General features: G+C 40.1%; 1 protein-coding gene across 4 annotated transcripts in view; it reads left to right on the top strand.

Annotated features, from left to right (window-relative positions):
- The window catches only part of PCNX2 (pecanex 2), a 247,386-nt gene that overhangs the window by 161,079 nt on the left and 68,122 nt on the right, over window positions 1–18,185 (top strand). For all 4 annotated transcript variants that reach the window (XM_065589023.1, XM_065589022.1, XM_065589025.1 and 1 more), the window contains 2 exons: window positions 2,286–2,395; window positions 8,338–8,466. In XM_065589023.1, the coding sequence (XP_065445095.1) occupies window positions 2,286–2,395; window positions 8,338–8,466 (239 nt within the window). The remainder of the gene's footprint in view (window positions 1–2,285; window positions 2,396–8,337; window positions 8,467–18,185) is intronic.

Below are 18,185 nucleotides of genomic sequence, written 5' to 3'. Positions count from 1 at the left end.
TTCTTTTCTCAAGGCTAAACATGCCAATTTTTTTAACCTTTCCTTATAGGTCAGGTTTTCTAAATCCTTTGTCACTTTTTTTGTTCTCAGTTGGACTCTCTCCGATTTTGCCACATCTTTCCTAAAGTGTGGCACCCAGAATTGGACACACTCCACCTGAGGACTCACTGATGGCAAATAGAGTGGGATGGTTACTTCCCAGGTCTTATATGTGACACTCTTGTTGTGAACTCCTAGAATGATATTAGCCTTTTTTAGCAACTGCATCATATTTTTGAGTCATATTCAATTTCTGATTCACCACAACACGCAGCTCCTTTTTGTTAATATTACCGCCTAACCCATTATTCCCCATTTTGTAGTTGTGTATTTGATTTGTCCCTCCAAAGTGTAGTAGTGTCTTACAGAGGAAACAAGGTAGACAAGACCTGAATTTCTAATGTACCAAAACAAACAAACTAACAAACCCCACAACAGAAATTTGGGGGAGGGTAATGAAGGTTTGTTTTAGAGAGACCATACAACCTGATTTTACCAGGTCTGTCCTGGTTTTTCAAACGATGTCTGGACTTGTCTTTATAGCAAAAATAGTTTGAGTGTTGCTGCTACTTTGAGTCCCATCCCCCATCACACACACACAAAAAGCATGGGGTGTTGCTTTTATCTTGAGTTGACTGGCCTGTCAGGGGGAATAGGCTATAGCTCAGTTTAGACAACTCATCAGCTGCTAACACAACCACCCTGAAGTGTGGATGCAGGGTAACTCCACTTGAGTGCCACTAGTCCTCCATTGCATTCCAACAGTTCCGCCTGTGTGCCCGCAAAGGAAAAACCAGTTCTTCCACTTCCTCATTGAAAAAGAATGCATTAGAGTGGTTCAGCTTGCTGCAGCAGCAAGAAACAATGGGATATGCCTCCACAAGTCTTAGTGCCGCACATAAATGAGTGCAGCGCCAGCGTGGACACAGCAGATGAAGTATTATTTCGCAGGGTGAATGCTCTCACTTGAGCTAGGCTAACTCAAGAGAAGTAACTCATGTGTAGATAACTTGAATTAGCTCTGTTGAAGTCATAGCCTCTGTGTCCTTCAGGCTTTTATTGGGAGGCCTAAAATGTCCTGTTTTTTCATTTCACCAGTCAAAATAAGTAGTAGGTACAAAATGCTTGTTCAGGATGTGTTGCTACAATGTTATGAAGCGTTGCGTACACTCCTGTTTCATTTTCTTGTACAGTGCATGCGAGCTTCATACCAACCCTGGTTGAAGGCCAAATCTTGTCATAATTTGTCAGGTGACAACACTGCAATAGGAGTCTGTTGATGACCCAGTCTAGTCAGCACAAACTTTCTGCTCCAGGCCTTTGCAGAAGGAGCTGGGGGTAAAAATTCACCACTTCAGGAAATAGACATGTGTTGTTCTTGAGTAGGGAGCTAGCCATGTACATTTTACAAAAGTCAAAACCAATGTTCTTTGCCATCCTGTCCTGGCCGTGTGGTGCATTGTATGAAGCGTTCCACTTTCCTCTACTGAACACCTGTTACAGATTCACTGTTATTCCCAACATAGTTATCTCTAACCTTTTCTACCATATTGTCATGCACAGTAAAAAGAACAACATAGTTTGCTCTGGCTTTATAAATGAATATGTTAGAACTTCTTAAGAAGTATTATTTAATAGAATGTGGTTTTTGTTTCTCTGACCAGAACAGCTGAAGACCTGAAAGGAAATTGATAGAGACAAATCTCAGAGAATTTACGATGATTAGGCTGCATATAGCTTAGATCCAAGAGGTCCCAATTTAATAAGGGAATCTCTGCTAGCAGAAACATGCCTATTCTTCAGCTGTCTATGTGCCTATTCTTCAATTTTCCCTGGTGGTGCTAAAAGAATATCATAGAAGTTAATGGATAATAGTACAAGTTAGCAAGATAACCAAGTTAGCACATAACGGTACAATTTTACTCCCTCTTTGAGCACAAATGCTTTTAAAAGAAAATCACTTAGGCCCCAGTTCAGCTAGGTACTTAAGCATGTATCTAAATTTAAACACTTGAGAAGTTAATGAGACTAATTATACTTAAAGTTAAATACATGCCTTAGCATCGTCCTGAACCAGGACCTTAATATGAGTGAACAAAGTAGCACAATAGAAACTGAATTTCATTCATTCCAGTACAGTTACCGGACAATGCACAGTTGTAAAGGATTTAGAATTTTAAAATTTTACTGTTGAAATTACCTTGATACCTGTAAATGTCATATTTTTTTCTTTCTCTTGTTTTCAGCTGTGGGATCTACTGCAAAAATTACAGTTTGTTATGACATACATTGCTCCCTGGCAGATTGCGTGGGGATCTTCATTTCACGTGTTCGCTCAGCTCTTCTCAATACCTCATATCCTTTACAGATTTTTTGTTTGTTTTTTGTTTTTTTTGTTTACTCCCAGTTTCACTGTTCATGTATGTACAGGGTTTGAACAAAGAGAGTAACATTTAATAATTAATTACATTTAATAAAAAACTGAAAATATTTTACACTGATTCTGGGATACCATGTTACTTCTAATTATGTCTCTTTAGACAGAGGGGACCCAGTTTTTCTCTGTTATTTGGATTCAGCTATTGACTGCATTAAGAATTGCAACTGGGGAATTGAGCAGAATTTGGACCAGGATGTTTAACGCTATTTCCTTCTTCCCCATTCATATTCAGCTAATTCTCTTTTCTTATAATTTTCTCTCTCGTCCCAGCATAAAACTTAGCGTGTCTTGTGTAGAAAAAGTATTCTCAGTACAATTCCTCCATCTTAGGTAGACTGTCTTCTTTAGAATGCTGTTCTTGTGGGGTGCTGAGCATCCTCTTAACAGCTAGCCCTGGCTAATGCCTGAATGCAGGGATTTGCTTCATCTGGTTTTTCCCTGTTGCATCCTTCTAAATTTTTCCCAGCTTAATTGTAGTCTGACTTTGATTTTCTTTTTATACTAATTTTCCATTGAGAGGGTTGGGAAGTTTCCTCCTTTTAAAATTTTCCACTTTTGGTTCTGACATGAAATGTCGTAGGATAGCTGGAAACATACTTACAATAGCCCTCAAAAGGAAAGATTCCAAAAACACATTATTAACAAAAGTTAATAGTAAAAGTAAAGCTGGCTCCAACCAATTTTGAAGCAGTAGGCGTAGCAAGAGCTATCATCAAAATCCACATTCTGTATTAATTTGAGTCCCTATTTTTATCTAGGAATTGAAATTAAATAGTTTATTTAAAGTTATTTAGCAGAACATTTCAAAACTGAAGATTATACTTTAACAAGATTTCTCTTCAAATGCAATTATTTTGTAGTGACAGTAACTTTAATGTTAATAAAATCCCTAAGTAGGATTTTTTTCAAAAGTAAGGCAGTTACTGAATAGGATTTAGTTGATTTATGTAGTTATTGTTGAAGTACATTTAGACTGGGTATCTATTATTTAAGTTAACGATATCCTTGTTAAATGCAAAACAGTATCTTAATGTAATGTTATGGTTAAGAATTCACATGAAAAAGTTACTGTTCCCACAGCAACAATAACTCTGTCCTTTTGTATATAAGCATGGAATTTTCTATTAACTTTTATGCATCATCCCCATTAAAAATAATGCAAAAATGCTACATATGCACAAAAGAGCCAAATTACAGTATGGTTGATCTGGGAACCATAACTTGGAATTGACTACATTATGTTCAGGTAAATTCCCAATGGTAATGTTACATTAACATAATATCTTTCATTTAAAAAAAAAACAGAAAAAACCCAGTGAGAGATCACACAGTAAACCAAACATAACATGCATTTATTTTAATGTTCTTGCATGTATATGTAAAGAGGCATTCAAATGAACACACTAAGGACCAATGGGATTTGTTGTATGCTTGATGTAAGCAGGATTTGGTTTTCAAAGGTATACAGGTTTGTGGTATACAGTAATCATTTTGAAACTTGCCCATTTTCTATGTCCTGACCCTTAAAACGAGAAGACCAGTAGTGACACTTATTTCCATCATCATATTAAAAGTGCTTTCTTAACATTTTTATTTGCATTGTGGAACCTTTTCCACATAACTTAATATAGTAAATACTTTTCCTCCCATGCTATGAACCATTGTAACAACATTACCTGTGAAGATAATGCAATCATCTCACTGCTTTTATTATGTATATAATTTATACAACAACTACAAGTGAACAAATTGTTTTTGGAAGTCTTAGTGAATTTGTTGGGAGTATGAGAGCTATAGAGCAGGGCCAACCCCGCAAACGGTTACTAATGAATGTAGGGTAACATTTTCAAAAGCATCTAAGTGACTTAAGAGCCTAAAATGGTTTTAGTTTCCTTTGTACATAAAACTAGAGAATATGACTGTACTCCATAAATTCCAACCTCATTATTGACATTAATATAATTAGAAGTCCATGGGAGCTTTACGTAAATAAAATGGCTGTGGGATCAAGAGCAGAATTATTAGTATTTCAGATTACAGTTTCAGATGTGCCACCACTGCTGCCTTGTGATTCCTGCACTCAGGGCCGGCTCCAGCATTTCTGCCGCCCCACGCTTTTAAAAAAAAAAAAAAAAAAAAAAAGCCACGATCGGCGGCAGCAATTGGGAAAAAAAAAAAGCCGTGATCGGCGGCGGCAGTTCAGCAACAAGTCCTTTGCTCCTAGAGGGAGTGAGGGACCTGCCGCCCCGAATTGCCGCAGGTGCTGCCCCTCTCCCTTGGCCGCCCCAAGCACCTGCTTGTTAAGCTGGTGCCTGGAGCCGGCCTTGCCTGCACTGATATCAGAGAAGGAAGCCAAAAGCACCCATCTGCCCCATCTCCTTTTTCCAATTGCTGTCACCCAGAGACCTGTGACTCCAGCGCTGATCTCAGAAGGAAGCCTTTAAGACTCAGGTTGTGTGTATGGGTTGGAAGAGATGGAATCTAACCAAAGCCCAACATATCATGGGCTGTAGTGCAACACCTCAGCAGTCTCTATTCCAGCCTTCAATATATGCATGGAGATGAAAACCTATTTATAATAACCGCTCCATGACCACTCTGTAAGATTTCACAACTACTGGTTCTGGCAAAACTCGGATCCAGTTGCCCTCTCCCTTAGCCAGTTTGAGTCTTCTCTTCCATGCTGCCCTAAAAGAAAACACGCAGGTTTTTGTGGGAATTTGTGTTGGCCTGCTAAACCCAGGGTTGTGAGTTCAGTCCTTGAGGGGGCCACTTAGGGATCTGGGGCAAAAATCAGTATTTGGTCCTGCTAGTGAAGGCAGGGGGCTGGACTCGATGACCCTTCGGGGTCCCTTCCAGTTCTATGAGATAGGTATAGGTAATTTAATCTGTTTTGTCCATCTTTGCCCCCTGTGGGCATATTATGGATGTTCTGTAGCATAGAGGGTCTTGTGTGTGCCTTCTGCCAAGGGATGAATTCTGCTCATACAGCAGTCATAAAGAAGATGGTGCACAGGGAAAATTAACTGAAACATAATATGGGAAAGTAAGCTTTTAAATTCAGGGTAATAAAAGTGCTATAATACCATAGTATCATAATAATACTTGAACATAATCAGTGCATTGCTACCAAACATAAGAGAACCTAATAAAAATACGTCAGTTGCTCTGAGTTAAAAGTATCTGATCACAGACAAAAATAATTACCCACACTACACATCAAAGTGAGGTAAGAAATATTTAGAAATGACCTTAATTAGAAAATTATTTATCATGTTCCATTAATATTCATGACACTTTACAATAGCTAAAGTATGTGCAACAAAACAAATTCCCTGTCCTGAAATTTGGAAAACGTAAAGCATGTAGGATACAAATATTATCAGAAGATCCCAAAATTTAAAGAAAGAGGGCATGGTCCTGTTACCTGCTCCTATGATCTGTTTATGTATGTGACACTCTGAATTAAAACCACTTTCCAAAAGTCAAATGAGAATTGTCTTCCAAGTGACATATAATAATCATTATGTCATTTGGCTTGAAGAGAACCCAACGGTTGCTATTGTTTGAGCTGTACATTTAATGTAAACATTTCACAGTGAAATCCCAAAAGTCCTAGATCATCATGTTGACTGTTTTTATGTTAATTACTTTGACGCAGTATTTAGAAAACTGTCATTATCTGTGCTCCTTGTTTTCCTCCCATCTTTTCAGCTCCTCTGATCACTTAGCTTATTTGACACTTGCAAATAATTCTTTCTCTTTCAGAACCAGTATGGGTTATGATTCCAGTGTAATATGACAATTGAAGTTTGCTGACAAACTTTTGCCCTTCTGTATGTTCTCTCTGATGGTTTTCGAACTTTTAGCCTCTTAGGGCAGCTCAGTTTGCAAACTCACTAATGCACTCAGACACCATTCCAGATCACTCTCTTTTAATAAGTTTAAGGATTTTCAATGATCGCTCTTGCTAAATATTTGTTCGTAAATGCTGCATATTGCTTCCAAAGCTTGGCTAATAGACTTTTAGTGGGAAAACTGCAATGTGAATATTTTTCAGTTTTAAAATAAAATATGCATTACAAATTGAGCTTTAGTTTCTCAAAGATTGTAGAATCTATATACTGGACATTATTAGAATAGGCTGAATCAAAAGACTATTGCTCTTGAGTGATTGGACCTTAATTCTGGTTTCAGAGAGGCACCATTGGTGGTATAATCCTAGTACTTTGATACTTGCCCAGCAGCTGTACGATTCTTTATAAAATACCTTTTTTTCCCAAGTAAGGGTACGTCTTCACTTACCGGAGGGTCCGGCGGCAGGCAATCAATGTTCTGAGATCGATTTATCGCATCTGGTTAAGACGCGATAAATCGATCCCGGATCGATCCCGGAAGTGCTCGCCGTCGACGCCGGTACTCCAGCTCGGCGAGAGGAGTACGCGGCATCGACGGGGGAGCCTCCCTGCCGCGTCTGGACCCGCAGTAAGTTCGGACTAAGGTACTTCGAATTCAGCTACGTTATTAACGTAGCTGAATTTGCGTACCTTAGTCCGAAATGGGGGCTTAGTGGGGACCAGGCCTAAGGTGTAAAACAGGATAATTGAATCTGTCATGCCAACAGGCTGCATGTAGTGTTCTCTCCAGAAATTCAAGGGCCTGGTGTAACTAAAATGAGAATTTGTTCCCAAGTCTTTTAAATCACGCTACTGTTACATCTTTCTTTATATATTTATCCACCTCTTCATTGTGTTTCCTAGACTCGTTTTCAACGCATCTAGAATGTATAATATAATAATCATTTTTAAAGTAGTAAACCATGAATACATGCATGCACCAGGATGTTTACCTATGTTACTTCCCCTGCACTCTTCTTCCCACTTTGTGGACAGTTCAAGGAAAATGATACACCTCTACCCCGCTATAACGCAGTCGTGGGGAGCGAAAAATCCCTACTGCGTTATAGGTGAAACCCTGTTATATTGGGGTAGCAGCGGCAGGGCTCCGGTGGTGATTTAAAGAGCTCTGGGCTCCGGCTGCTGCGGGAGCCCCAGGCCCTTTAAATCACCGGCGGAGCCCTGCTGCCGCAGCACTGGGATAGGGGCGGCAGGGCTCCAGCGGTGATTTAAAGGGCCCTGGGCTCCCCGCAGCAGCCAGAGCCCCTTTAAAGCGCCGCCGGAGCCCCGCTGCTACCGTGCTATAGGCGAACCCGTGTCAGGTCGCGTTATAGTGGGGTAGAGGTGTATGTAGAAGATTTTTACTAGGCAATCAGTATGTGATCATAAATATCTGATGAAAGCTAGGGTGAGTTCCACTTGTTGGAAAGACTCATTTCAAACCAGCAGTTTTGATGATATATCCATGCTCTTGGGGGTGGGAAAAACATGGTTAAATTCTTGACCCATTGATACCAGTTGCAAAACTCCCATTGACTTCAGTGGGCTCAGGATTTCACTCAAAGTGATTAAGGATAAGAGATCTTTGTGCCAGATCCTCTGGTTCACAAAGGCAGTTATATACATGGCATTAAAGCAGCTGGAGAAGGCTGGTAGAGAACCTCCCCACCTCCACCCCTGGAACAGGGAAACTCTGGCAGAAATCTGAGAGAGGTGGCTTTGCTGCCAGCCATTCTGCCCTGCAACTTGTTCACCTAAACATGTGGCCCTCATTATTAGAACGATTTAAGTTTGAACAGCTACTGTCCTCATCTTAATAATTAGTCCTGTTGTGTATGACTTCAGAGCTTCCCCCCCGACCTTGGAAAAAATGATAAAAATAAAATAGCTTAGGAGCTGTCTGAAGAACGATTTAAAAGTGTGATGAAATCATTCATGTTACCTTAACTTGAACTTTTCAGACTCTGCTATGCTTTTTTTTCAAACTCTGGCCACTTCGATCTTTTCTACACCACTGAGTCCATTTCTTGGTAGTGTCATTTTTATCACATCATATGCCAGACCTGTCAAGTTCTGGGAGAAAAACTACAAGTAAGACCATTAAAGTTTTGTACACCTGTTATTTGGAATGTTTTGTGCTTACTAGTTTCATTTCTGCCGTTTTTGTTTTTAAAAGATAATTCTACATGTTGCTCTAGGGTATGAGAATAACCTTTTTGTTAAGGTCTTGGTCCTACTGTATTAATATTTTGTACTTTCTCAGTTATTTATTAAAATGTACTTAAATAATTATCAGTCTCTTACATACGATATGTCATATCACATTTACTGTACAGACAGACAGCAACAAAGCTATGGAAATCATAAGTGTCCTTTATTTTTTTAGTAGCTAGTTTTAGCAAATTTTTACCAGTTTGCAGATGGTGGGGCGCTCTCAGCACTAAATGTGAATGGGCAAACTGATGAGTCTGATGCAATGATTTTTAACAGGTAATCTTTCATAGATATTGATATCATGTTTGGTTGGTTTTGACTGTAGTTTTCTGTCTTCTAGTTGGACAAGAAAATGAACTTAAGAACATAGAAATTATTTAATAATGACTCTGTACATTTTATTTTAGTGCCTTTTTGTCTAGTAGGATCTCAAAGCAGTTTACAGACTATATATAGTTTTTTCATCCACTTTTATATGCAGCCAGCTTTGGAGTAAAATATTGCAGCTGTTGAACACAGTAGTTTAGGACAGGCAGTGAAGAATGTAAGCCAAAATAGGAGTTGGCCAGACCAACAAGAAGTGAAACACACTTTGTGCGTCTGCTGCACATACATGGCCTCACATCAGTATGATATCTGAGCACCTCCCAAGCAGGGCCGCCCCAAGCAGCCAAAAAAAAAAAAAAAAAAAAAAAGCCGCGATCGCGATCTGCGGCAGCAATTCGGCGGGAGGTCCTTCATTCCCAGGCGGAGTGAGGGACCATCCGCCGAATTGCCGCCGAATACCTGGACGTGCCGCCCCTCTCCGGAGCGGCTGCCCCAAGCACCTGCTTGAGAAGCTGGTGCCTGGAGCCGGCCCTGCTCCCAAGTATTTAAATATAGAAATAACTATCTCTTTTTCTTGCTTTCCAGCCTGTAGGAGAAGTAGTGTGATTAGTCTGTAGATTTTTCTGTTAGGTTGGTTTTGGTTTGTGGGAGTGAGTGGATGGGTATGAATGCATGGGCATGAAGAAATGAATAAATGAAGAATATTATGAAGTCAAATAAACAGGGTTTGTATTTATTTCCACAAATCATTAGTTTTTTTGTTATCTTTTGTGGAGGGGAGGGGGTCCAACTCTTGTGAAAGTTCTGTCTCGTGCTCTCACAAGCATCCCTTAGTTTAATTGCTCTAGAATCTAATGGAATGTAGCTTTTATGTGAGGTGATAGAAGTGGAAGGAGAGAGAACCTCTCAGGTAGCTAGAGTGCAAGTGCATGGAGTGGAGAACTGAGGCGATCAGTTCATGGGGTCCTGTGTTGCTAAACAGAAGGACTGTTGTATTTTATGTCAGCTGGAGTTTTTTGAGGGCATGTGGCTTCTTTCCTAGAGATGAGTTACAGAATCAAACATGGAAGTCATGAATGCATGGGGCACATCGTGCCAGTCCTAACGGTCAGAGATCAAGATATCTTCAGGTTATTCCTAGGTGGAAGTGGGTGGTTTTGGTTTGGTTTAGTTTGATTTTTTTCATTAAAAGGAGTTAAGGCCAAAATGTTTAAACTTGGATGCCTGATGTTAGGCACCTAAATCCATGTTTAGGTGCCTGAATAATTAGACTGATTGTGAAAGAGACTGAGCACCTACCAGCTCCCCTTAAAATCAGTGGGAGCTGCAGCTGCTCGTCATCTCTGAAAATCAAGCCACTTATTTAGGCACCTAACATTCGGCTCCCCAATTTGAAAATCTTGGGGTAGACCTTTTAATATTTAATTCCAGTGCCCTTTCTCTCTTATTCAAAATAAATAATCAATAAATATATTCTAGTTTTGAAGATACACACAAACTTTAGGTTCTTTATGAAAACTGGGGAGAGGAGGGGGGAAGATTGGCTTTGAGCAACATTAACATCTGTCATTAAATTTTCAGTCTAACCCTTTGATAATTGGACTGAGTGCTTGCCTAGTACTTTCTTTCTCATGTATTTAAAACACTTGTTTCTGTTTGTCATTAATTTCCGTTTTCATCTTAGTTATTACTTTTGCCTCCCTAGTTCATTTTCCCCCTTACTCCTTGTGTTTGTGTTTTGCATATCCTTGTTCAGTGACATTTTATATTCCCAAGCAAATGGCTCTGTCTTCCTAAGTAATTTTCAGACCTATGCTGCCACTTTTGCTTGCATTGAGTAGTACCTTACTCCATAAGTATTCCAACTGAAATCATTGGGAGTACTCATGGACTAAAGCAATACTCTATGAAGTCATTTTTACTCATTACACAAATGGCACACATATGGCAGTACATATTTTCTTTTAAGCATCCTGCATTTTTTAGTGCCCTTCTGTAGTTCTTCCTTTGCTTACTAATTCACCCCACATGTAGCATATACTAATGCTATGTATTCAAAGGGTCAGATCCTTAGCTGGTGTATATTCTCATAGTTCCACTGAAGTCAATGGAACTGTGACAGTTTATGCCTCCTGGGATCGGTCCCTACCTTTCTCAAAGTTTGTCATTCCGAATTTTTTAAAGATTTTGTCTTTCTTCTTAAAGTTGTTCATGTTTTGAAGACCATATTCTTTTGCCAAATTTGTTACGCACTAGAAAATGTGGTATGGTTCCTTGCTTCCTTTTCACCTTTCTTTAATATGGACATGAAAAAGCAGTCTTGCAGAAGATTCTGATAGCCATCCAAGTGAAATAAACATTTGCCTGAACATGTGGTAGCCTGTAAAACTTATATATAATCACCTTACATGCATCTATATTCATTTTGTCATTAGCACTTCTGGTTCTGATTCTACTTTTCTTCACTTTCACGTCAATCTTTTATTGTTTTCATGAATAGTAGAGCTTTCTAAGCAGAGTGAGAGTTTGAATTTAGAAGTTCCTGAGGGCCTTAAAGAAACATTCTCAGATAAAAATTGGGCACAATATTATATTAAAAGTAGAGTAGTATACAGTACTGGGATGAGGATAATCAGAAAGTGTCAAACCAATACTGCTTTAGGGTCTGATCCTGCAAAACATTACTTACATGAGCAGTCCTTCCTCACAAACTGTCCTATTGAAGTCAGTGAGACTAATCTACATTCTTAAGCTCCTTGGTAGGAAAATATCTATTGTAGTAGATACTAGGGATTGCTCCATGAATGGGTCTGCCTAATGCAGAGAAAGTTAAAAAATCCAAAGGATTGCATTTTGATGCATTAAGGGATAGAAAATCTTATGAGGATATTAGAACAAAAGACGCAGGAAGTTGAATTGGACTGGAACATTGTTCTAGCACCTCCCAAATCCCTTCTTAGGGTGTGCAGAAGAATGCAAACTATCATAGAATCATAGAAGATTAGGGTTGGAAGAGACCTCAGGAGGTCATCTAGTCCAATCCCCTGCTCAAAGCAGGACCAATACCAACTAAATCATCCCAGCCAAGGCTTTGACAAGCCGGGCCCTTAAAAGACTCTAAGGACGGAGATTCCACCACCTCCCTAGGTAACCCATTCCAGTGCTTCACCACCCTCCTAGTGAAATAGTGTTTCCTAATATCCAACCTAGACCTCCCCCACTGCAACTTGAGACCATTGCTCCTTGTTCTGTCATCTGCCACCACCGAGAACAGCCTAGGACCATCCTCTTTGGAATCCCCCCAGCCCTGCAGGTAGTTGAAGGCTGCTATCAAATCCCCCCCTCACTCTTCTCTACTGCAGACTAAACAAGCCCAATTCCCTCAGCCTCTCCTCGTAAGTCATGTGCCCCAGCCCCCTAATCATTTTCGTTGCCCTCTCACTGGACTCTCTCCAATTTGTCCACATCCCTTCTGTAGTGGAGGGGACCAAAACTAGATGCAATACTCCAGGTGTGACCTCACCAGTGCCGAATAGAGGGGAATAATCACTTCCCTCGATCTGCTGGCAATGTTCCTATGAATACAGCCCAATATGCCATTGACCTTCTTGGCAATAAGGGCACACTGCTGACTCATATCCAGCTTCTCGTTCACTGTATCCCCAGGTCCTTTTCTGCAGAACTGCTGCTTAGCTAGTCAGTCCCCAGCCTGTAGCGATGCATGGGATTCTTCCTTCCTAAGTGCAAAACTCTGCACTTGTCCTTGTTGAACCTCATCAGATTTCTTTTTGGCCCAATCCTCCAATTTGTCTAGGCCAAGTTTACATACATTGATAGCTAATATTGGTTAACAGGTAAATGGGTAGATACACAGGCAGATTTTGCAGGAATTGGCATTTCATAGCTAGATATGGAGTTAGTTGAGGAAGAATCATTTTGTTCAGTAGTTTTTGTAAGGGAGAGCCATAGGTGCATATGTGTAAAGCTTTGAGTACTGTTAGTATGTTGATGATGCATTAGGATGGATGGAAGGGGGATGATGACAGAGAACTGATGACCAGAAGGAAGAGAGTCTCAAGGTAACCAGTCTGGGTAGCAAGCAACTTCTCCAACTCTTCAGTGGAGTGCAGTTTGGCTATCTCTTTACCCTGCTCCTTTGGATACATGCAGTAGCTTCTTTATACCAAGTCCTGCATTTCCACTGTGTCTTCTAATCCTTCCATTTCTGCTTAGACAGGAAAAACTTAATCCCTCAAGTCTAGACTTTGGCAACAGACCCTCCCACTTCTTTGGGCAGCAGAGTAGGGAGCTGGCAGTGCGAGACATGGAATTAGGCCAATAATTTGTTTTTTAAATTGGGATGGAGGCACGTAACTGGGTAAAGAAGTGTTAAGGGAGCTATGTCCCATTTTTTCCCATCAGCTGTACCAGTAAGCAAAACCTAAAAGTATTGGCACGTTCTTCGGGGCAGGGACTAGGTGTTGCTTTTGCGTGCCCTTATGGGTCTGCACAGCACTTAGCATATTGTGTGTAGTACAGGAACAGAATATGATAGTTGCTTGTAATAAAAATGTGTGCTCACTTATACAATATCTAATAATCACTCCAGTCCATCATAGAGATCAATTAGTTTAAAAAAAACCCTTCAAAGTAAACAAGAAAAAAATAGGAGAATGGTGGGAAAGGGCAAATTGCCACACTACTATTTTGTTTACAACTTTGCAAATGTGTAGACAGCACTGCATTTGGCGAGGGATACACAAAAGCACAAAGTTGTCTCACTACTTGATCGTTAGTTGCCCCACGGGAGTCAAACTCTGAGAAATTTTCTGCTTTCTCTCTCTCTTTTTTTTTTTTTAAAGAGGCTTGATACAAAACCCAGCTCTGTCCTGTCCCTAGCATGTGTTCCACTCCCAGTTTAAAGAATCCTGTTTTACTCTTTATTTTCACAGCTGTTCAGATGATTAGACCATAAATGTCAGAGGGAGTGAAAAGGAAATAGCAGTAAATCTCATTTAATATATAGGCACTTTAAAGTTTCAACTATCTCTTCAAAAACTACCCTTTCATTCCATTTTTTCTTGTTTTAAAACATACTTTGTCATGCTGCGGCTCTAAAGTCCCCCTTCTCTCTTCCGGGTCTCTTATTTTATATCTTGGATATAGGAATGGACCGAATAGTGCAGTAAGTTTACTTTTCTTCCCCAGTTGGTCGACCACTGCTTGACCACTTAGAGCAACCTGGTAAAGATGTTTGCTGCTAAAACTCTGATGAATTCCAGCAAGCAAACTGCCACCAGGAATATTGGGATTTCATTTACAAGCCTCTCTCTTGTCTCTCTCTCCCCTTCCTTCCTGTTTCTATTCTTTCTCAGTCATCTGTCTCAGTTTCTATTTCAGTATGGCACAGCTTGCATTTGCTTTGGGGGGGTCTCCAGTGAATTGGTGTGTGGTGTAACTAAATGAGTTAAGTGTCTCTAAAGAGGTTATGATTAAATTGCCGGTTATCTTAGAACTGTATTTCTAGCCTCCTTGCTATACTGAGAATCTTGTAACAAGTCTTCTTTTTCTCCAGCTTTTCAAGTGTATCACAGTGTTTATTTTTCCAGTCACCGTGGTCTGAAAAATAGCCACCTTGAAATGTTAATGTTCCTGGGAAAGGAGGGATAAGAAGCCCTGCACTACATATGTACTGAAGTCAACCTTTCCTTTTTCTAGTGGAGTACAGAGAAACTTCAGAGGAGAAGCATTTGCCAGTGTGGCCATATTAGAACTTACCTATATCATGCATGCGTTGGGCAGGGGGAGCTAAAAAGTAAGATGTGCCCATTCAGCTCCTTCCCTACATCTAAAATAATCATGCCTCCCCCTCCAAAAGCACATATCATGATACTTCATAGTTCCTCCTGCTTGTCAATAAGCCTGCCTACCTCTCCTCTCCCATTGTCATGGCCTCTGGACTAGGACAAACTCCCCTCCCCCCACCACCTCTAACCATAATTCTTGTTTGCAAGTTACACGTGGCAAACTATTTATATTTTTCCTTTCAGATATGTTTAAAATGCAAGATGATGTCAAAAAGGCTTCTATTGCTTTGTTCTTTAGTCCTCTGTATCTGACATTCCTCCTCTTGTTCTTAGACCCTGACAATAGTGAGGTTTACTCAGGAAATATCATAGCAGATACTGTCTAGTTCAGTAGTCTCTGACTGACATTGGTCTTGATACTTTAGAGAAAAGGCAAGAAACTCTGTGATGGACATTTATGGAATAATCTGCCCATAATCCTCATGAATTAGAGGTTGCTTTATGCCCTCAAGCATATCCCTACTAAAGTTGTGTTATATTCTGTCTAATATAACTCTGGGTGTTCTCATTACTCAGACATTTTTTTATTCCTACTAGGCTCTTGGCCTCAAAGATCAATTGTGGCAGTGAGTTCCACAGTTAATTGCATTGAGTTAAAAAAAATTCCTTTTATTGGATTTACATTTGCTGCCTTGCAGTTTCACTGAATGTCCTTGTGCTTGTATTGTGAGAGAAGATAAATTGGAGCCCTAGATCTAGCTTTTTAATACTATTCATTACAGTAGAACCTCAGAGTTATGAACACCTTGGGAATGGAAGTTGTTCGTAACCCTGAACAAAACATTATGGTTGTTCTTTCAAGAGTTTACAAGTGAACGTTGACTTAATACAGCTTTGAAATGTTACTATGAAGAAGAAAAATGCTGCTTTTAAGACCTCTTAATTTCAATGAAACAATCAGAGAAACAGTTTCCCTTTATTTCTTTAGTAGTTTACATTTAACAAAGTACAGTATTGTATTTGCTTTTATTTAGTTATTATTATTATTATTTTATTATTTATTATTATTATTTTGTCTCTGTTGCTGCCTGATTGTGTACTTCTGGTTCCAAATGAGATGTGTGGTTGACCAGTTAGTTCATATCTCTGAGGTTCTACTGTAGTTTGTATTTATTTTTCATGTACCTCCTGTTAAGCTCCACTCTAAAGTACTAATAAACAGTCCCAATTTTTTCGGTCTCTCCTCATTCTGAAGCCTCTCTGGAGCCGCTCTGTTTCTGCAGTATCTCTATGAGAGTGGGTAGCCAGAAGCTGGCACATTATTCCAGGTCAGGCAGGGAGTACCGTGGAATAATATCATGACATTATAATAGTCTCGGTATTATTTCTTTTCCCACTCTCTGTACAATTAACATTTGTTTGCTTTTTTGATTACCATGGTGCACTTATTAGAAGTTTACTTTGAGTTGGCTGCAGTAACCTTCTAATCTTTTTTTTAAATGGCTACAGTTAATTTACAACTGAACAACATGGACAAATTTTCAAAAGCCTGTGAAAGAAAAAAGACTTTTTTAAGAGGGAGGATTTATAAAATAAAACAAGGAGAGGTAAATGAACAAAGTATTTGCAATTTGAATTTTCAGCATACTGCATTTAATACAAAGTGGTCATATAGGCCTGTTCTAAAGCCTGCTGAAACCAATGGCAGTCTTTCCATTGGCTTCAAAGGGCATTGGATCATATTGCTGGGGATGTAACTATTGTACTCTGGAAACTCTAGATCTGTTCTTAGTAGCCCTCTGTGTGTGGAACTCCTGCAAACTGCACACCCAGCTGGGAACATGCACAACAAGACTGCCTGAGCCAAGGGAGCATTAGCACATTCAAATCCTGCTGGTTGCTCGCATAATAACCCAATGCCTGTTGGGAGCATCTGTAAATTTTCATGCCAGTCTAGAAATGTGCCCCTCATATCTACTAAGGCAGGGACAGCCATCACATTCCCAGTCTAGTCAGAGTGTGTGCACAACTGCTCAGCACCAGCAGGGAGCAGCCACAAATTATATTAGTGCAGCAGCGCCACAATAGCTAAGGTTGCGTCACATCGGTTTGAAGATCAACCTTTCTAAGTCCATTAAAATTGACATGATTAGTCAGATTCCTTTGAAATTTGGTGGGCCTCAAAAGGGTATAGGGTAGGGTTAATGACCCAAATTTGGAGTAATTTGAGCCAGGGGTTCCAGAGATATAAGGCACCCCCAAAACAATGGGGGGAGGGATAGCTCAGTGGTTTGGGCATTGGACTGCTAAACCCAGGGTTGTGAGTTCAATCCTTGAGGGGGCCATTTAGGGATCTGGGACAAAAATCTGTATGGGGATTGGTCCTGCTTTGAGCAGGGGGTTGACCTCCTGAGGTCCCTTCCAGCCCTGATATTCTATGATTCAATCATTTTTCAAAAAAGTTTCTAGGTGGGTGTTTTATGCACAGAGCTAAAAATCAAACTCTTGATGTGATGCTAGTCAAAAATGTCTGTTAAGTTTTACACCTGGCACCCACTAAGTCTTTGGTGGACCTAAACTGAGAACTGTATTTTTTAAAATGTAGATTTTTACACAGTGCATGTGCCAGTACAGAAAACTAGAGGGTTTCCATTCCCGTCATTTTTATTCTTTTAAAGCTTGGCTCTTGTAAGGGCTCTAAAATCTGAGTGGTTACTTGGATTCCTTTGAAATTTGATGTGCCTCTTGGGGACGTAGGATAGCATTAGTGATCCAAATTTGAAATCATTTGTGGGGTTCCTGAGTTACAGATCCTCATCCTCCCAAAAGGATTTCCTTTTGTTGCCTTGTACTGTTAAATTGAGAGAGATGTATGACTGGATGAGTCACAGACCTCATTGAAATTGATGGCTGTGAACTCACCCTTCAATTATCATAACTAAGAATAAATTAATGGCAAGGCCCCACCTAACACAAAAGGAGTTTTAGACTGAGTGGCTGGAGGTGGCTGCAATTTGTGAGTCATGGCATGGGGGAAAGTAATCAAAGTATTTTTGGGGGCAGAAATGAGACATGTGAATGCTTCCTGGGAGGGGAGGAGTATTAGGGTGTGACGGACTATTGGAATATGGAGAAGTGAGGTTTTTACCCACGGAAGCTTATGCCCAAATAAATCTGTTAGTCTTTAAGGTGCCACCAGACTCCTTGTTGTTTTTGTAGATACAGACTAACACGGCTACCCCCTGATATTGGAATATGGGGAGAGGAGTTTGAGTCTGCAGCAAGAGGAGAGGGGGTAATGCAGAAGCGGATAAGTGGGGATGGGTGGTAGAGCTAGAGAGAAAGTTTGGGGCACAGGTGAGGGAGGTGTTGACACCTGCCAGTGTGCCCCAACCCTGTGCACCCCAACTCTGTCAGTGTATCCCAGATCTAGTGCATCCCCCAAAGTGTTTGGGGGAACAA

This window comes from Chrysemys picta, chromosome 3, assembly GCF_011386835.1.
Source record: "Chrysemys picta bellii isolate R12L10 chromosome 3, ASM1138683v2, whole genome shotgun sequence".
NCBI classification, from domain to species: Eukaryota; Metazoa; Chordata; order Testudines; family Emydidae; genus Chrysemys; species Chrysemys picta.
Note: the sequence above shows the minus strand (reverse complement) of the source record. Positions and strands in the feature narration are given on the sequence as shown.